Genomic DNA, 19061 nt, shown 5'->3' with positions numbered 1-19061 from the left:
TGTCTATAGGTTTGTGCTATGAATGTATCTCCAAAGCCACACTAGCGAGTCTTTTATAGTATCAACTTATGCCATCAACTTATTCATTATGGTATGAATATTGCGTAAATTATTAAAAACGTGGGAGTGGGTAGAAGCTGATATCTTAATTTGACTTCTTTAACGTTTATTAAAATTTATCGACGAACAAGACAAAACCAAAGCAAATAAAATACAAAACAGCATCACAATTAAAATTAAACATCATAATTAAGAAAAAAATGAAATCAATTACAAATTATATTATTGTTCCAAATTATTTACAAAATGGGAATAGGGTTTGGGATAGATGATGGTCCCAACATCCCCTATGATATGGTCACGTTACTTATTCCTTCGTTTTTTAAGAGTTAAAGATTTTTTTTAGTAGGAGATAACGCTCCAATCCCGTAGATTTAGAATCTAGATTTGGTACACAGTCTCAACATTTTCCTACAACTTAGCCACAACACCTTATTTATCTTAAACGACATGCGAAAGCAAAAAATGTCAACCCAAGTTCTTTTAGCATGCTTGCCTCTTGCATTTTTCTCTCACGCTCAATCTCTAGCAAACACACTACTTTATCGTGGTGGTTGGATTCTCCATCACACAAGGACAGATTCACTCAAAATTCTCACTTTCCTATTTTATCATGGTGGTTGTGTGTTAATTTGGTGTCAATTCAATTCCTATTAGTCGGTCCAGTGTACGAGGACTTACACTTTCCTTTCCACTTTGGTACAATACCGTCGAACTAGGTGTGAGACTAACTAAGGACGTGTGTGTCAGTGATTTGATCTATTATTCTACGCGGTGGATCCATCATGTGATTGGACATTGATCATGTTGATAGTCAATTGTTACCATGCACTTAAAAGTTTATCTTCATAGGAGGACGTACTCGATGATGAGCTATCTTTTCTTAATTTAGGCTTTAGTTCCCAACCACTGCCTTTAATGTGGCCCGATCATTCGTCCAACGCTCTCTTGCTTACGTTTCTCGTTGAGATAAGTTCAGTTCCTTTTAGAGTGGGGGCTCTTGCAACTCTACCATTAGATTATGCAATAATAATTGAAATAAATAATTGTGTAATAAATTTAGAAATAAAGACAATTAGGTGGGTGAAAATAGAGGAGATCTATACTTTCAAGATTATATATGATCCATTAGTGTACACGTTCGAACTCAATAGCATACATAGTATGCTATCGTTTAGATTTTTATAGGCATGAAGTAATTGGAGAAAATTGGAGTTTCTAAAAGAATAATGATGGGAAAGACAAGGTAATGAACAATAATCGAAAAACCTTTCGATTCGAATAGATTATGAATTCCTAATGAGTTTAGGTTATAGGTTGGGTATGTTTTATATATAGATATATTTCAAGTTCTTTTAAAGAAAAAATAATCTATGATTTTTTTCATTCTCGTCATGTTCTCTCGACTCTCAACTCCCTCACTCTCAGGTGGCCTTTCTCCTTTTTGATCAATTGGTCGGTGCTACAATGCTAACGAGGTCTTACCCTAACCCAAATTGCGACGTCAAAGCATGAGGGTGAATTTGTTTCTTGATTGTGAACTAGTTTGGATAAGGGCAAGGGACCATGCGAATATATGATAGGTGGTAGGCACGAGGGTCCCTCCCTCCTTGATGATGATTATATTATGAACTTATTGGGGGTCCCAATATATATTATTTTGAATTTATTTGTTGAAACTATTATGAGGGTGTTCATGGAGTATTTATTGTATGTAGGTAGACTACAAATGCATGGACTAGAAAAGAGCTAACCAAATTATCCTAGAACTTTGGAATATTCTTAAAAAGAAAAATGAGTTCCAAAGAGATAGAAACTACAAGAGTCTCGACAAGGCTAGACCTTGAGTAAACTAGTAGACCCTAGAAGCTTAGATATATGAAATTTAAATACAAAATAAGACATATAAAGGTTACAATATATATAAATGACATAATTGTGGAAGGGTCATTTATTAGTTTATAAATATTTTTCTTCTCTAAATTGGAACACTCATTTTTTCATCAACACTTTTTTAGGATCAAAATTTGTGGAAGTTTGGTTTACTCCATGATCTACAATGTGTTAGATCATGTGCAATGAGATGTTGTATAAAATTATTCATTAAACTCTAGCACTTTATAGAGTGAATTATCATAAGGAGACAACATAAATTCATTGGGAATCACTCTTTGTTATTTCCAAACACTAGAACCATCTCTGATCATGGGAGCTTGGTAATTGTGCAAAGGCAATTGTCTACGAGCTTGGGGGCAGGCAAGTGAGTGATGCAGCATTTTGGATTGACACGTTCCATTCTACAATAACACAAACAAAACAACTCCATCACTTATGCATTTTTATTTTGATTAAACAGTAAAAAGATAGATTTGGATGGGTATTTACTTGTAATTCAGGATAAAGTGATGAAGTAAAATTGTAATCTCAAGCTTGGTAAGCTCACTTCCAGGACAAAACCTAGTTCCGATTCCAAAAGGGATGAATGTTCCTGGCTTTGGTGAATAATTCTGCTTATAAACACCGCCCACGTTAATATCTTTATGATAAACATGTTAATGAATTGGTAGGTATCATAAATTATACCTCCCATCTTGAAGGATCAAACTCTCGTGGATTTGAATATAAGTGAGGATCCATATGAATAGCTCTTGTCCAAATTAGTACGTTCCATCCCTTTGGTATGGTGTAGTCTAAAACAAATACAAAAAGATCAATAAAGAAATTATAAATGTCACGTGATTATATATCATAGAACGATAGAATAACTGACCATTGATGTTTACATCTTTTTTTTGCTTTGCGGAAACTTGCAACGGCGATGGTGTTTCTTCTCAATACCTCGTTAGTTAACTGAAACAATAAATAAATCAAACTCATGACACTGAATAAAGGAGAGATACATGAATAAAACGATACCACATTTAAATGAGAGTGATCTCGAGAATAGAATGACTCAGAAAAACTTAAAAGAATTGAAAGTAAATATCTATACTAACAAGATGCACTTTCATTTCGGGTGACCATGGGAACTCCAAAGTTAAGTGTGTTTTACTTGAGTAATTATATGTTGGGTGATCTCTTGAAAATTTTCTTAAGATGCATGTGAGTGAGAATAAAACACGACGAAAGGACTTGTGTTGATTGTTTGGGATAACTTTTACTCTTAGAAGCGAGAAGTAATTAACGTGACCATGTTACAAGAATGCAACGGAATGTCGAGGCACACACGTATCGAAATAGGATTCCGAATCTTGGGTATGGGACACTACATGGAATGAGATGGCTAGCTTTAAGTTGTTAAATTGTGTTCATTAACCTAATCTTTTTACTTGGGAGAAGATTTTTGAGGAGAGGAACTCTCCTAGAACCTAGATTTAGAATTCAGATTCGACACACGACCTCACACTTTCCTGCAACCTAATCACAACACCTTACTTGTCTTAAGCGACTCGCTCACTTTCTAAGAAGATTTTAAAATGCAGGTTAAAAAAAAAAAAAAAAAAAAAGACATACCTTTATAAGATATTTCATTTGCTTGATTTCTTGAAAAGTTAATCCCTTTTGAGTAGATAGTCTTTGTTGTAGAATCGACTCTTGCTCTTCCTATAAAATGCAAGTCAAAACGATTATAAAAGGAATTAAAAGTGGTTTTTGGAAAGAATGAGCAAACCTTCGCCTTAAGGAAGATATGAGGTTTCTGAGAGATGTGCACAAGAGCCCACATAGCAACATAGGATGGGGTATGATGGCCAGCATGCAGCAATCCAAGAAGCAAGTCTATAATGGCATTGTTATCATATAATTTCATCCCATTCTCATCCCTTGCCATAATCAATTTGTCCATTTGGCTCTCCACTTCTCTTTCTTGCTTTTCTAGGGCTCTTCGTTTCTCCTCTATCACACGTTGTAGAATATTTTCTATCTTTTTTCTTGCCTGCCAATACGTTGTGTACAAAATAACATTTAGTATCTTCCAATCACATCCATTGTAAATCAATAATGCACCAAAAAGGATAAAAAAAGAAAAAAAAATCAAGATGAACTAATTATTTGACGGAAGATGAAAGTGTAAATAGGAGTGGAAGGAAGATCGATTGCACTCACCCACGAACAAATAGAAATTAAACGAAGAGATTTAAAGATTTACGCAATTCGAAACGAAGAAATTCTTCTACATTTATGGGTAGCTATCAATCTCAATAATCAAAATATTTATAAAATGTATATCTCACCCTCTTCCACTACAAAGTCTCTCAACAAAGTTCCTCCCAAATGTCACTCAACGATACAAAATAACACTCAAACTCAATCAAACTTTATATATCTCAACCATCTCAAATGTCACTCAACAATACAAAATGACTCTCAAACTCAATCAAACTTTATATATCTCAACCATCCTAGACAACCTTTTATATAAGNAAGTTCATGTTAATAATTTAAATTACATAAATTGAAATAAAATTAAAATAAAAAAAAAAAAAAAAAAAAACTAAATATAGGAAAGATAAACCAAATAAATTAATTGAGAGTTTTGAACCAAATAAAGGAGAAATAAACCAAATAAAGAAGAAATAAATCAAATAAATGAAAGTTATGAAGTAAACAAGTGAGAGTGATCTAAATAAACAATAACTATGAACTAAATAAATGTCAATGCATGAACCTATTTGTCATCACAAATTAGAACACAAATAATGGTACCTTAAGTGTGATAGTACCTTGAGTGCGTGATGAAAAGTGAATCCAGGCAAGTCATAGGGAAGAATTGACAAGATTGCAGGACCCAAATCTTTATATAATGTCTCAAGCTCAGCCATGCGAGAGGCACCAATGTCAGTCCCCAAAAAAATACGTGAAATTACTTTAAAAAAGAGGCTTCCAATCTCACCCAACAGCTCAATGGGCTCTTTCTTGGTGCTCCATTTCTCCAAGCCTTCTGCCATTATTTGGTCAATGAAGTCCACATAATGAGACAATACCTCATAGCCATTCATGGGAGCTGCCATGATTCTATATGCAGATTTGTGATCCATCCTTGAGAAAAGGCCATTTACTTCTAATATCTTTACCGACTTTGGATAATTTGGCTGAAAGATTTCATCATCTAAGTAGATGCGTCGACATATCTCTGGATCTGTTACGATGATTGTTGGCTTTCCATAGAGGTGACTTTTATACATCCCGACTCTTCCATTCCTATGCAAGAATGCCCACAATTATAATTTCCCAAACTTTAGAGGAAAGGATTATATGACAAATTATTGTTTTCAAGTTTTTCCCCTCCAATTTTCCACGCTAAACATATCACATGGTCAATAATCTTTTATAGTTGTGAGGTCTCACATCAGTTGGAGAAGGGAACAAAGCATTTCTTATAAGGGTTTGGAAACCTCTTCCTAGCCGACACGTTTTAAAAACCGTGAGGCTGAAGGCGATATGTAACAGGCTGAAACAGATAATATTTACTAATGGTGTGCTTGAGTTATTACAAATGATATTAGAGCTAAATATCGGGCGGTGTGCCAGCGAGAACGCTAGACCCCCAAGAGAGGGAATGTGAGATCCCACGTCGGGTTTAAAAGGGGAAGGACGCTGAGTCCTCAAGGGAGGGATTGTAAGATCCCACATCGGTTGGAGAGGGGAAGGACGCTAGGTCTCCAAGAAGGGTGAATTGTGACAGGACGCTAGGTCTCCAAGGAGGGTGAATTGTGACATTTCATATTCGTAAGAGAGGGGAATGAAACATTATTTATAAACATTGTAGGGGGGAAGGACTCTGAGTCCCCAAGGGAGGGAATGTGAGATCCCACATCGGTTGGAGAGGGGAAGGACGCTAGGTCTCTAAGGAGGGTGGATTGTGAGATCCTATATCAGTTGGAGAGGGGAACAAAACATTGGACGCTGGGTCCCCAAGGACAATTGATTCTACAAGAAGAGTGGACCAAAACATTGGACGCTGGGTCCCCAAGGACAATTGATTCTACAAGAAGAGTGGACTGTGAAATCTCATATCCGTTAGGGGAACTAAAAATTAACAGTGTGGAAACCTCTCCCTACATAAAAGGAATACATGGGGTCCACAAGGTGGATTCCTCGAAAAGTGGATGGTGAGATCTCATATTGGTGGGAGAGAGAAAAGAACATTAAGGGTATGATGGAAACGTCTCCCTACATAATAGTTAAACACAGGCAATATCTATTAATGATCAGCATCTCTCTTCCTACATAACACCCAAACACGGACAATTAGTCCGTGAGCACCTCTCCTTACAGAATGGAGAAATAAAAACAATATCTACTAGCGGTAGACTTAAACTATTATAGTAATCATCGATTTCATCAAACCTATTAAAAATTCTTAATTAGGTGATGGTAAGAAACAAGTAGTAATTTGTTGGAAAAAAAAAAGTCTCATTAAATTATTATTTATACACATAGATATAATTGACATACCACTTGAGAAACAATTTATTTTCTTTTGATCATTTTGGCTGCCATGCCTCGAGAGCATGAAGGTAAGGCACATATACTTTTTATTTATCCCAATAATAAGGAGAGTCCAAGTTCAAATGTCAAATTTTAGTTCATGATAGTCACAATCATATATCATATAGGTATATATTTGAATTTTCCGACCAAGCAACCTTTTCCAAAACTTAATTGTTTTTCTAGGTAAGGATAAAGACGTTTTTGGTGGCCTATGGTGCTTGTTTCTTGAGAAATCTATTTAAATTAATTTTGAGAAGTCTTTCATGATATGCACGTGATAACGATATACATAATTCGATAAAGAGAGATGAAGAGATATACCTGGTAAGAAGGTGATAAATAAAAGAGTCGGGATCACCTCCGACCGTAAATGCTTTGTAAAAGGAGAAGGAGGAGCCAAGAAGAGGCCATCCCATATCACCAGGAGGAAGAGATTTGTAAGCCTTTCTTCCCAACTTAACCAAATACCATATTTCATTGAGTTTCCTCACAAACATATAAACCCCTAAAACAAATCCAATAATAACACAAACATTAATCGTTTCCATTGTCTATAGCTTTGTGCTATGAATATATCTCCAAAGCCACACTAGCGAGTCTTTTATAGTGTCAACTTATGCCATCAACTCATTCATTATGGTAAGAATATTGCTTAAATTATTAATGACATTACTAAGTGGGAGTGGGTAAGAGCTATACCTTTCACCTTTTCANACCTAAAGAACTATGCGAAAGAAATATAAACAATAATGATTAATAAATAAATAAAATAAAATAAAATAAAATTCATATAAGGAAATGGAAATATATTGTGCAATTTAAAACAAAAAATGAAATCAATTACAAGCTATAGTATTGTTCAAAATTATTTACAAAAGAGGAATAGGGTTCAGGATACATGATGGCCCCGACGTCAGTTTGCATATCAGTTTGCATCCCCTGAGACATGGTCATATTACTTACTTGTATACTTCTTAAGAGTGAAGATTTTTTTAGTAGGAGATAACTCTCCTAAACCTTAGATTTAGAATCCAACTTAGCTCGAACATCTTACTTATCTTGAATGACTCAACCCAAATCTTTTAGCCTGTTTTATTTTCACCCACTTACTTTCTAAACTAAATTAAAAAAGAAAAAAAGAAAAAAAGACAAATCTTCTAAAGATATTTCATTTGCTTGATTTCTTGAAAAGTTAATTTCTTTTGAGTAGATGATCTTTATTTTATAGTCGGCTCTTACTATTTCGGTAAAATGAAACTCAAACGTATCACAAAACGAATTAAAGTGGTTTTTTCTTTTGAAAGAATGAGCTAACCTTAGCCTTGCGGAAGATATGAGGTTTGTCAGAGATGTGTATAAGAGCCCACATAGCAGCATAAGCCGGAACATGATAGCCAGCATGTAACAGTCCAAGTAACAAGTTTATAATGAGATTGTTATCATATAATTTNTTTTTTTTTTTTTTTTTTTTTTTTTTTTTTTTTTTTTTTTTTTTTTTTTTTTTTTTTACCTCTATCACACGTGGTAGAATATTTTCTATCTTTTTTTTTTGTCTGCCAATAATGTTAGCCGCCGGCCATGTCATATCTTCCCATCACATCCATTATCACAAGGTTAATCATTAATGCACCAAAACAAAACAAAACGACTTTCACACAAACTACAAGAAAAAGGACATTTTATACCTTTTTAATATACCACTTTCCAAAAAAGAGGTAAAATTTTTCAATAAATAGATGGTAAATTTCTAACCGGTGGAATAAAATAATTCGGTTGAAGCGTAATGATCATACATCTGTAATGCATTGTATGTTTCATAATAGGTCCCATTCTTCTACCCTTTCTCACGAGTCCATCTTCTCTAATTTTTCTTTTAATTTTTCTTTCTTCTCTTCTCTTTCCTTTCTTCTCTTCTCCCATTCTCCCATTTGAGCGACAATGAGGGCAACCGAGAAGGTTTTGTGTCTATGATTTCTTTCCCTTTAATTTTATTACGAAAAAAATATGTAATTTTTTTTTTACTTAAATGAAAATGCTTATTGTCGACTTAATTATTCTCATTGTAAACACTTGTATAAAATGATCTTTGTCAGGTTAGTTTGGCCCAAAATTTCGAATATTGTGTGAAAGATAATTCGACGACTAGACTAGAATGTGAATGTAGCCTTAAACAAAAATTTAGATTGAAATTTCTAACCTGATTTAACTTGAGATTAACGGAGCAAGAACAAAGAGCATAGGGTAGTTAACAATTTTATCCAAACAGTGATTGATGAAGCTAGTAGCTTGGCTGGACAACTAGTTAACCCTTTTCTGATATCATATCTTGCAATAAGCCAAGAAAGGGATTCTGTAGTAACCTTTGGCATTAGATTAGCCTTAAGTACCGAATACCACTGCGTAGGCTAAGCTAGCTACTCAAGTATGTGAATAACAAGATCCTTTATATGGAGCTAAAGTTTGTGGTTACCTGCTAGGTTAAGGATGCGATGGAAGCCAAGAAGTAGGTTGCTTACTAGGTATATTCATATACTCAACTCTTTCTACATTTTCGGTTTTCAAGTGTATGATGTTGTTGGTCGAGGTGAAGGGGTGCTCGAGAACTCGGTAGCTACAAAGGGGTGTCGACTCGGAGCGTTTGTCTTGCCCATATATTTTTGTAGTCTGTCATATCGTATACAATTTTTGTATCCCGATTTTGTTCTCTCTTTTATGAATAAATTGAGCATTTGTATATGTAAATGTTATTACATTGATTTTGGAACCGTGGTTGATGTTGTGCGCCAAGTGCTACAACTACAAAACTATGATACCGATTGTTGTAACAAAAGCGGAACGAATGTACTCACAACCACTATGAACGGAATTACACAAAGAGATACCAAGATATTTACGTGGTTCGGAGAGAATAAATTCCCCTACATCCACGGGTAGCAACCAATCACTAATAATCAAAGTGTTACAAGTGAATACCTCACTCTTACACTACAAAGACTCCTACCAAAATGTCACTCAAGAATACAATGTGACACACAAAACTCAATCAAATTTCGATACAAATTTTGATATCATCAACCTCCTAGACAAACCTAGGAACAATTGTTTGAATTGTCAAACTTATAGAATTAAATAAGGATTAATATTAAAATGGTTACAAAATTTATAACCAAATTAATAATATTCCTACTTAATCCACTGTTATTAATTGATGAGAGGTAATAACTAAATTAAATAAAAACTTAGGATAATTTGCAAAAGTTGAATGGTTTAAAATGACACGAGATTTTATGATAGTTTTTCTATTGTTTTTTCATACACTCATGTTGCATTGCATAGTCTATTTTTGTTACTTATCTTGATATAAATTCTTATCATTTATGTGGGGATCTCGTTCGAATAAATGGTATGCAACTCTTCCACGAGAGTTGCATCCTTTCACATCCATGAATTGTCTTCCTTCACTAATAGTCAATCCTTTTTATTTTATAACCGTTAAAAGATCACGTATTTGTTTAGATTGCTGTATGTGATTAAATCGTTAGGAGTTAGATTTAGTTTTAATTTGATTTAATTTTGATTTGATTTAGTTTTGATTTGATTTAGTTTTTGATTTGTTTACTGGTTTGTTACCGGATTTTCCGTAGATTTTTTAGGTAGATTTTCTAAATATCTTTTTGTATTCTCTGTATATATAGAGAGCATCCTTGCTATTCGTAATACAATCTTCTCATCAACTATTCAATCACTCTCTCCTTCACTAACAATTGGTATCAGAGCTATGTTCTTAAGGGATCTGTGAGATGAAAATGGGAGGAGAATCCAGTTTTTTAGCTGTTGCACCACCGGTTTTCGATGGAGACAATTATCAAATGTGGGCAGTTCATATGGAGACTTATCTGGAGGCCCTGGATCTTTGGGAAGCAATAAAAGAGGATTACGAGGTCCCTCCGCTTCCAGCAAATCCTACTATAGCACAAATCAAATTACATAAGGTAAGGAAGACAAGGAAATCAAAGACGAAAGCTTCCCTATTAGCCGTTGTATCTCAAATGATCTTCATGCGAATAATGTCCCTCAAAACAGCAAAGGAAATCTGGGATTATCTCAAGGCTGAATATAAAGGAGATGGGAGGATTCGTGGAATGAAAGTCCTGAATTTGATTAGGGATTTCGAGTTGAAGAAGATAAAGGAGTCAGAGTCGGTGAAAGAGTACTCTGGCAGACTTCTCAGCATCGCCAACAAGGTGAGATTGCTTGGTTCTGTATTAAATGATTCCAGGATCGTTGAAAAGCTGCTAGTCACTGTTCCAGAGAAGTTTGAAGCCACCATTACTACTCTGGAGAACACCAAAGACCTGTCAAAGATAGAAGTTTGAAGCCACCATTACTACTTTGGAGAACACCAAAGACCTGTCAAAGATTTCTCTTACAGAACTCTTGAATGTTTTACAAGCACAAGAGCAAAGAAGGTCTATGAGGCAAGAAGGGGTGATTGAAAGTGCCTTACTTGTTAAGCATCAAGACAGCAGTAGGTATAAAATCAACAAAAATTTCAAAAATCAATTGACGTATGGAGATTTATTTGCCAATTATCAGAAGAAAAAATGAGGAGGTTTCAAAAAATCCTATCCACCTTGCCGCCATTGTGAGAAGAAAGTTCATCCACCATACAAGTGTTGGAGAAGACCTGATGCCTTCTGCTCCAAATGCAATCAACTTGGACATGAAGCTGTGATCTGCAAAGCCAAAGATCAGGGGAAAGAAGTAGATGCACAGGTAGTTGATCAAGAATAAGAAGAAAATCAATTGTTTATGGTCACTTCTTCCTCAGGCAAAGAATCAAGCGAGAGGTGGTTGATTGACANTTTTTTTTTGAGAAATTAAGAGACACTGAAGTCAAGAGAGTGAGGATTGACAATGGTGAACACTTGGAAGTCAAGGGAAAAGGCACAGTAGCTATAAGAAGCTATGAAGGTACAAAATTTATTCCAGATGTTTTATTTGTACCTAAAATTGATCAAAATCGGTTAAGCGTTAGTCAATTACTTGATAAAGGCTATAAAGTGTTGTTTGAGAATAAGCCGTGCTTGATCAAAGATGCTAGTGGCAAAGACTTGTTCAATGTCAAAATGGAAGGAAAAAGCTTTGCTCTAAATCCGACGACCTTTATATCCAGAGTTAGTGTCACTGAGATTTGACACAAAAGACTTAAACACTTTCATCATTGAGGTTTGCTTCAGATGCAATCAAAGAAGCTGGTAGAAGAACTCACTGACATTGATGAGGACATGTCTCCTTGCCGTACTTGTAATTTTGGGAAGCAACATAGGCAACCCTTTCCTAAACAGGCATGGAGAGGCTCGAAAAAGCTGCAACTGGTTTATACTGATCTTTGTGGTCCTCAGCGAACACCATAATTACATGGTAATCTTTATTAGACTGGTTTTATTGATGATCTAACAAGAATGTGGATCTTCTTGCTGAAGCAAAAGTCAGAAGTTGCGGGTGTATTTCGGGAATCAAAGGCAGAGTTGAGAATGAAAGTGCATGCTTGATTCAGACTATAAGATCAGATAATGGTAAGGAGTACACTTTAGAAACTTTTAACAGGTTTTGTGAAGAGGCTGGAATTGAACATCAATTGACAGCACCATACACTCCTCAACAGAATGATGTTAGTGAAAGGAGGAATAGATTCATAATGAAGATGACGAGATGCATGCTTCATGAGAAGGATCTTCCAAAATGTTTTTGGGGAAAAGCAGCAAACACTGCTGTGTGCTTGCAAAATCGAATTTCAACAAAATCTGTGAAGGACCTGACACCATTTGAAGTTTGGTATGGTTACAAACCTTTTTTAAAGTTCCTTAGAGTATTTGGGTGTCTTTGCTTCACTTACCTTCCACAGGTCAAGCGTGATAAGCTTGACAAAAAGCCAGAAGCTGGCATCTTTATTGGGTATAGCACTATATCCAAAGCTTATAGAGTTTTTCAACCACACACAAGTCGTGTTATTGTGAGCCAAGATGTTCATTTTGCTGGAAATGAACAATAGAATTGGGAATAACTAATGGAAGGTGAATCAAATTTCTAATGCACCAAACAATTTAATCTTTGGTAGCATGTTAGAAGAGTCTGAAGATGAACGACTAAAAGAGTCTGAAGATGAACAACAAGATGCTTTGGTTGATGATGCACCTGTCAGAGGAGGAGCCTTCGGTGATGGAGAAAAACAAAATCAGAGAGTTGGTTGATCGACCTCTAAACGGAAAGATAATTGGAGTAAGATTGATGTTTAGGAAAAAGTTGGAGTTCACAGCATCTAAACAAGGAGTAGTGTTAAAGATCACGTATTTGTTTAGATTGTTGTATCTGATTAAATTGTTAGGAGTTAGATTTAGTTTTAATTTGATTTAATTTTGATTTGATTTAGTTTTTTATTTGTTTACTAGTTTGTTACCAGATTTTATGCTGATTTTTTAGGTAGATTTTCTAAATATCTTCTTGTATTATCTGTATATATAGAGAGCATTCTTTCTCTTCGTAATACAATCTTCTCATCAACTATTCAATCACTCTCTCTTTCACTAACAATAACTAATTTGTCGAACGATCATGAATTAATTTATAAGTATTCCTCTTCTCTAAATTGGAATACTCATTTTTTCATCAATGTGTCTGATCTTTAATTTTAGGTTGCTTACTAGGTATACGTATACATAGTATAATTGTATAATTGTGAAATGAGATAGATGTATAAAATTATTCATTAAACTTTATCCCTAGACAGAGTGCATTATCGTAAGGAGACATCACTTTTTGTTGTTTCCAAACTACAACCATCTCTGATCATGGGAGCTTGGTAATTGTGCAAAGGCAGTTGTCTACGAGCTTGGGGGCAGGCAAGTGAGTGATGCAGCATTTTGGATTGACACGTTCCATTCTACAACAACACAAACAAAACAATTCCATCACTTATGCATTTTTATCTTGATTAAACAGTAAAAAAATAGATTTGGATGGGTATTTACTTGTAATTCAGGATAAAGTGATGAAGTAAAATTGTAAGCTCAAGCTTGGTAAGCTCACTTCCAGGACAAAATCTAGTTCCGATTCCAAAAGGGATGAATGTTCCTGGCTTTGGTGAATGATTCTGCTTATGAACACCACCAACATTAATATCTTTATGATAAACATGTTAATGAATTGATTGGAATCATAAATCATACCTCCCATCTTGAAGGATCAAACTCTTCTGGATTTGAATATAATTGAGGGTCCATATGAATAGCTCTTGTCCAAATCAGTACGGTCCATCCTTTTGGTATGGTGTAGTCTAAAACAAATATGAAAAGATCAACAAAGAAATTATGAATGTCATGTGATTATATATTAGACAATATAATAGAATAACTCACCATTGATGTTTATATCTGTTTTTGCTTCTCGGAAACTTGCAACGGCGATAGTATTTCTTCTCAATAGCTCATTAATAAACTGAAACAATAAATAAATCAAATTAACTTTATATTCTCTATTTTATTTCTAATATAGATGGAAGAAGGATACATGAATGAACTGATATCACATTTGAATGAGAGTGATTTTGAGGATAGAATGACTAAGAAAAACTGAAAAGAATTGAAAGTAAATACCTATACTAACAAGATGCACTTTCATTTTGGGTGGCTCAATCATATGAACTTCAAAGTTAAGCGTGTTTTACTTGGAGTAATTATATGTTGGGTGATCTTTGGTGAATTTTCATTAGATGCATGTGAGTGAGAGCAAAACATGACGAAAGAACCTGTGTTGGTCTGTTGGGATAGTTTTTACTCTTAGAAGCGAGAAATAAGTAATGTGACCATGTTGCAAGGGATGTAGGAGAATGTCGAGGCACACAGGTATCGATATAGGATTCTAAATTTTGAGTATGGGGCATTACATGGAATGAGATGACTAACTTTATGTTCTCGTTAAACTGTATTCATTAACCTAATCTTTTTGCTTGGTGGAAGAATTTTTTAGTAGGAGCTAACACTCTTCCGCCTTAGATTTAGAATTCAGATTCGACACACAGACTCAACATTTTCCTACAATATAGTCACAACTCTTGTCTCAAACAACTTGCGAGAGCCAAAAATATTCTTCAACACTAACTCAAGTTCTTATAGCATTTTTTTTTTCCACTCACTTGCTTTCTAAGAAAATTAAAGGGAAAAAAAACTTACCTTCATAAGATATTTCATTTGCTTGATTTTTTGAAAAGTTAATCCCTTTTGAGTGGATGGTCTTTGCTTTAGAATCGACTCTTGCTCTTCCTGTAAAACATAACTCAAAACGATTACAAAAGGAACTAAAAGTAGTTTTTGAAAGAATGAGCTAACCTTGGCCTGGTAGAAGATATGAGGGTTCTCAGAGATGTGTACGAGAGCCCACATAGCAGCATAAGCTGGGGTATGATGGCCACCATGTAGCAATCCAAGAAGCAAGTCTATAATGGCATTGTTGTCATATAATTTCATCCCATTCTCATCCCTTGCCATAATCAATTTGTCCATCTGGCTCTCCACCTCTCTTTCTTGCTTTTCTAGGGCTCTTCGTTTCTCCTCTATCACACATTGTAGAATATTTTCTATCTTTTTTCTTGCCTGCCAATTGTTGTATACAAAATAACATTTAATATCCTCCAAGCCCATCCATTAGCATAAGTATAAATAATGCAAAAAAAAAAAAGTGTTCAAGATGAAGTAATAGTTGGACCGAAGATGGAAGTAGAAGTAAGATCGATCACACTCACACACTCACAAACAGAAATTAAACGAAAAGACAAAGATTTACGTGGTTCAGAGAAAAGAAATTCCCCTAGATCTACGAGTAGCAACCAATCTTAATAATCAAAGTGTTTACAAAATGTATATCTCACCCACAAAGTTTCTCAATAAAGTTTCTCCTAAATGTCACTCAACAAATACAAAATGACACTGAAACTCAATATATCTCAATATTCCTAGACAATCATTTATATAGGCATAGAAGCATTAATGTTATACAAAATGAAAGATCAACTAACCCGAGTTATGAACCAAATAATTGAAAGATGTGAACCAAGACGGTTATAAACCAAATAAATGAGAGGTCATTCATACAAATGAAAGTTACTAACTAAAACGGTTATGAACCAAATAAATGAGAGTTATAAACTAAATAAATGAGAGACGATCCAAATAAATGAGAATTACGAACCAAATATTGTCAATACATGTATAAACTTATTTTTTATGACAACTTACAACACAAATAATGGTACCTTCAGTGCGCGATGAAAAGTGAGTCCAGGCAAATCATAAGGAAGAATGGACAAGATTGCAGGACCCAAATCTTTATACAATGTCTCAAGCTCAGCCATGCGAGATGGTCCAATGTCAGTCCCCAAGAAAATACGTGAAATTACTCTAAAAAAGAGACTTCCAATCTCACCAAACAACTCAATGGGCTCTTTCTTGGTGCTCCATTCCTCCAAGCCTTTTGCCATTATTTGATCAATGAAGTCCACATAATGAGATAATACATTATAGCCATTTATGGGAGCTGCCATGATTCTATATGCACATTTGTGATCCATCCTTGAGAAAAGGCCATTTACTTCTAATATCTTCACCGATTTTGGATAATTTGGCCGGAAGATTTCATCATCTAAGTATATACGTCGACATATTTCTGGATCTGTTACGATGATGGTTGGGCTTCCATAGAGGTGACTTTTATACATCCCGACTCTTCCATTCCTGTGCAAGAATGCCCACAATTTTAATTTCCCAACTTTAGAGGAAAGGACGATAACATAAATTATTGTTTTCCAAGTTTTTCCTTCTAATTTTCGAAGCTAACCTATCACGTGGTCAATAATAATTTATAATTGGGAGATCCCACATGAGTTGGAGAATTGAACGAAACATTCTTCATAACTGTGTAGAAACCTCTCCCTAGCAGACACGTTTTAAAAACTGTGAAGCTAAAGGCGATACATAACGGGCCGAAGCGGATAATATTTATTAACAGTGGGTTTGGACTATTACAAATGGTATTAGAGCTAGATATCCGGCAGTGTGCCAGCAATGACACTAGACCCCCAAGGGAGAGAATGTGAGATCCCACATCGGTTGAAGAGGCGGAGGACGCTGGGTCCCTAAGGGAGAGGTTGTAAGATCGTACATCGATTGAAGAGGGGAAGGACACTAGGTCCCTAAGGAGGGTGGATTGTGAGATCCCATATTGGTAGGATAGGTGAACGAAACATTCTTTCTAAAGGTTAAAGAGAGGAAGGATGTTTAGTCACCAAGGGAGGGATTGTGAGATCCTACATCGGTTGGAGAGGGAAGGATGCTAGGTCCCCAAGGAGGGTGAATTGTGAGATCTCATATCAGTTGGAGAGGGCAACAAAGTATTAAGGGTGTGGAAATCTCTCCTACATAACGGGTAAACACATACAATATCTACTCGCAGTGGACACCTCTTCTTACATAACGAGCAAACACAAACAATATCTACTAGCGGTAGGAACCTCTTCCTAAATAACAGGCAAACAAAGAGAACATCTACTATGTGTGGACACCTCTCCCTACCTAACAGATAAATACAGACAATATCTACTGACGATCGATTTGGACTATTACAATAATCCTCCATTTGTTCCAACATATTAAAAATTCTTAATGTGAGGTGTTTGTAATAAATAAATAAATAAATAAATAAATAAAGTCTCATTAAATTATTATTTATAAACACTTTTTAGATAATTGACATACCACGTAAGAAATAATTTATTTTCTTTTGATCATTTCGGCTACGTCATGCCTCGAGAGCATGAAGATAAGACACATATACTTTTCTATCCAAATAATAAGTGGAGCCCAATATCAAATTTTAGGTCCCATAAATAGTCATAATCATATATCATATACCTAAATATTTAAAGCTTTCGACCCACCAATCTTTTCTAAACCTGAATTTTTTTGGGTAAGGATAAAGACGTTTTCGGTGGCCAATAGTGCTTGTTGTAGCGATCATTAAATAGTTAGTCATGGTCGAGCTTTTTACTTTTATTTTTAGATTTTAGGTTATTTGACAATAAGATCTTAATTTTTTCTAGCATTCCAAACATAAATTTAAGGCGTTTTCAAAACGGGTTAGCTTTTAAATACTTCTATTTAAACTAGTTTTGAGAAGTCTTTCATGATATGCACATAATAACAGCACACATGATCTGATAAAGAGAGATGAAGAAACATACCTGGAAAGAAGGTGATTAATGAAAGAGTCGGGATCACCTCCGACCGTAAATGCTTTGTAAAAGGAGAAGGAGGAGCCAAGAAGAGGCCATCCCATATCACCAGGAGGAAGAGATTTGTAAGCCTTTCTTCCCAACTTAACCAAATACCATATTTCATTGAGTTTCCTCACAAACATATAAACCCCTAAAACAAATCCAATAATGACACAAACATTAATCGTTTCCATTGTCTATAGGTTTGTGCTATGAATATATCTCCAAAGCCACACTAGCGAGTCTTTTATAGTGCCAACTTATGCCATCAACTCATTCATTATAGTATGAACATTGCTTAAATTATTAATAACATCACTTTTTGTGGGAGTGGGTAGGAGATTATACCTTAATTTGACTCCTTTTAACATTTATTAAAATTTATCCAAAAAAAAAAAAACACTAAAACATAAATATTTGGAGTAATTTAAAACAGAATGAATAACAAGCTCGTGCTATTCAAAGTTATTTAAAAACGGAGAATAAGATTCAGGATACAAATTAAAATAATTACAAAGACTCCAAAATTTACAGAAATTAACGCTCTGACTTAACCATGTCGCTCCCTAATTCTCTGATTTCAAGGCTTCTATAATGCCCCATGCTTATCCCCTACGATATGGTTATGTTACCTTCTCCTTGCTTTTTAATATTGATATTTAAGTCTTTCTTAATCATCTTATATACAAGATAATTAGCATTTGGATGTGGTCTTGGTTCATTCATGTACCCGTCCTTTACTCGGTGTACATGTCCACTAATTTTCATTTTCGTTTGTCCTCAAACCACATCTTACTGGGAGAGGTACCACTCTAATACCATTTGTAAACGTCCAATACCTAGAATTCGGATTAGGATTCGAAGTTTAAATTCGGCACCTGATGGTCTCGGCATCCTCCTGTATCGAGGTCGCCCAACACAGAATTACTCCGAGTAAAGCACACAGAATTATGGTGTTCCTATGTTTAAGCCACCGAATAGGAAGGTACATCTTGTTTCACTTTTTTAAGTCTTTCTTAGTAATTCTATACTCAGAGTGCTCTTTTTCGAATGTGGTCTCAATTCATTCATGTAACCCTCCTTTATTCGGGTGTTACAACTTCAAATCTCAAATGGTAGCAGACCAGACGAAACCCAACACAAAATTGAATCAATTAATTTTTAACTTAGTAATTAACTGTTA

General features: G+C 35.0%; 1 protein-coding gene and 1 pseudogene across 1 annotated transcript; both read right to left on the bottom strand.

Annotated features, from left to right (window-relative positions):
• Nucleotides 1–2263: 2263 nt before the first annotated feature.
• Nucleotides 2264–7100, bottom strand: LOC111776394 (annotated as a pseudogene).
• Nucleotides 7101–13401: 6301 nt separating this feature from the next.
• On the bottom strand, nucleotides 13402–18072 carry LOC111776393 (beta-amyrin 11-oxidase-like). Its single transcript, XM_023655831.1, has 8 exons — nucleotides 17846–18072; nucleotides 15863–16340; nucleotides 14940–15203; nucleotides 14784–14873; nucleotides 13971–14049; nucleotides 13782–13888; nucleotides 13584–13705; nucleotides 13402–13495 (listed from the first exon to the last, which is right to left on the bottom strand). Exons 1-8 carry the CDS (start codon nucleotides 18070–18072, stop codon nucleotides 13402–13404), a joined length of 1461 nt encoding a protein of 486 aa, XP_023511599.1.
• Nucleotides 18073–19061: the final 989 nt, after the last annotated feature.

The sequence above is a fragment of the Cucurbita pepo genome, chromosome LG15 (genome assembly GCF_002806865.2).
Source record: "Cucurbita pepo subsp. pepo cultivar mu-cu-16 chromosome LG15, ASM280686v2, whole genome shotgun sequence".
NCBI lineage: Eukaryota > Viridiplantae > Streptophyta > Magnoliopsida > Cucurbitales > Cucurbitaceae > Cucurbita > Cucurbita pepo.
This window is presented reverse-complemented; position numbering and strand designations above follow the sequence as displayed.

Bases quoted from the DNA above. Each gene is read 5' to 3' on its own strand.
- LOC111776393 (XM_023655831.1), bottom strand. From the start codon at position 18,072: ATGGAAACGATTAATGTTTGTGTCATTATTGGATTTGTTTTAGGGGTT. The intron at 15,204-15,862 runs GTACCATTATTT...AACAATTGGCAG, and splicing joins CTTTTCATCGCGCACTGAAG to GCAAGAAAAAAGATAGAAAA. The intron at 14,050-14,783 runs GTAAGTTTTTTT...TTATTGTTTCAG, and splicing joins AAATGAAATATCTTATGAAG to TTTATTAATGAGCTATTGAG.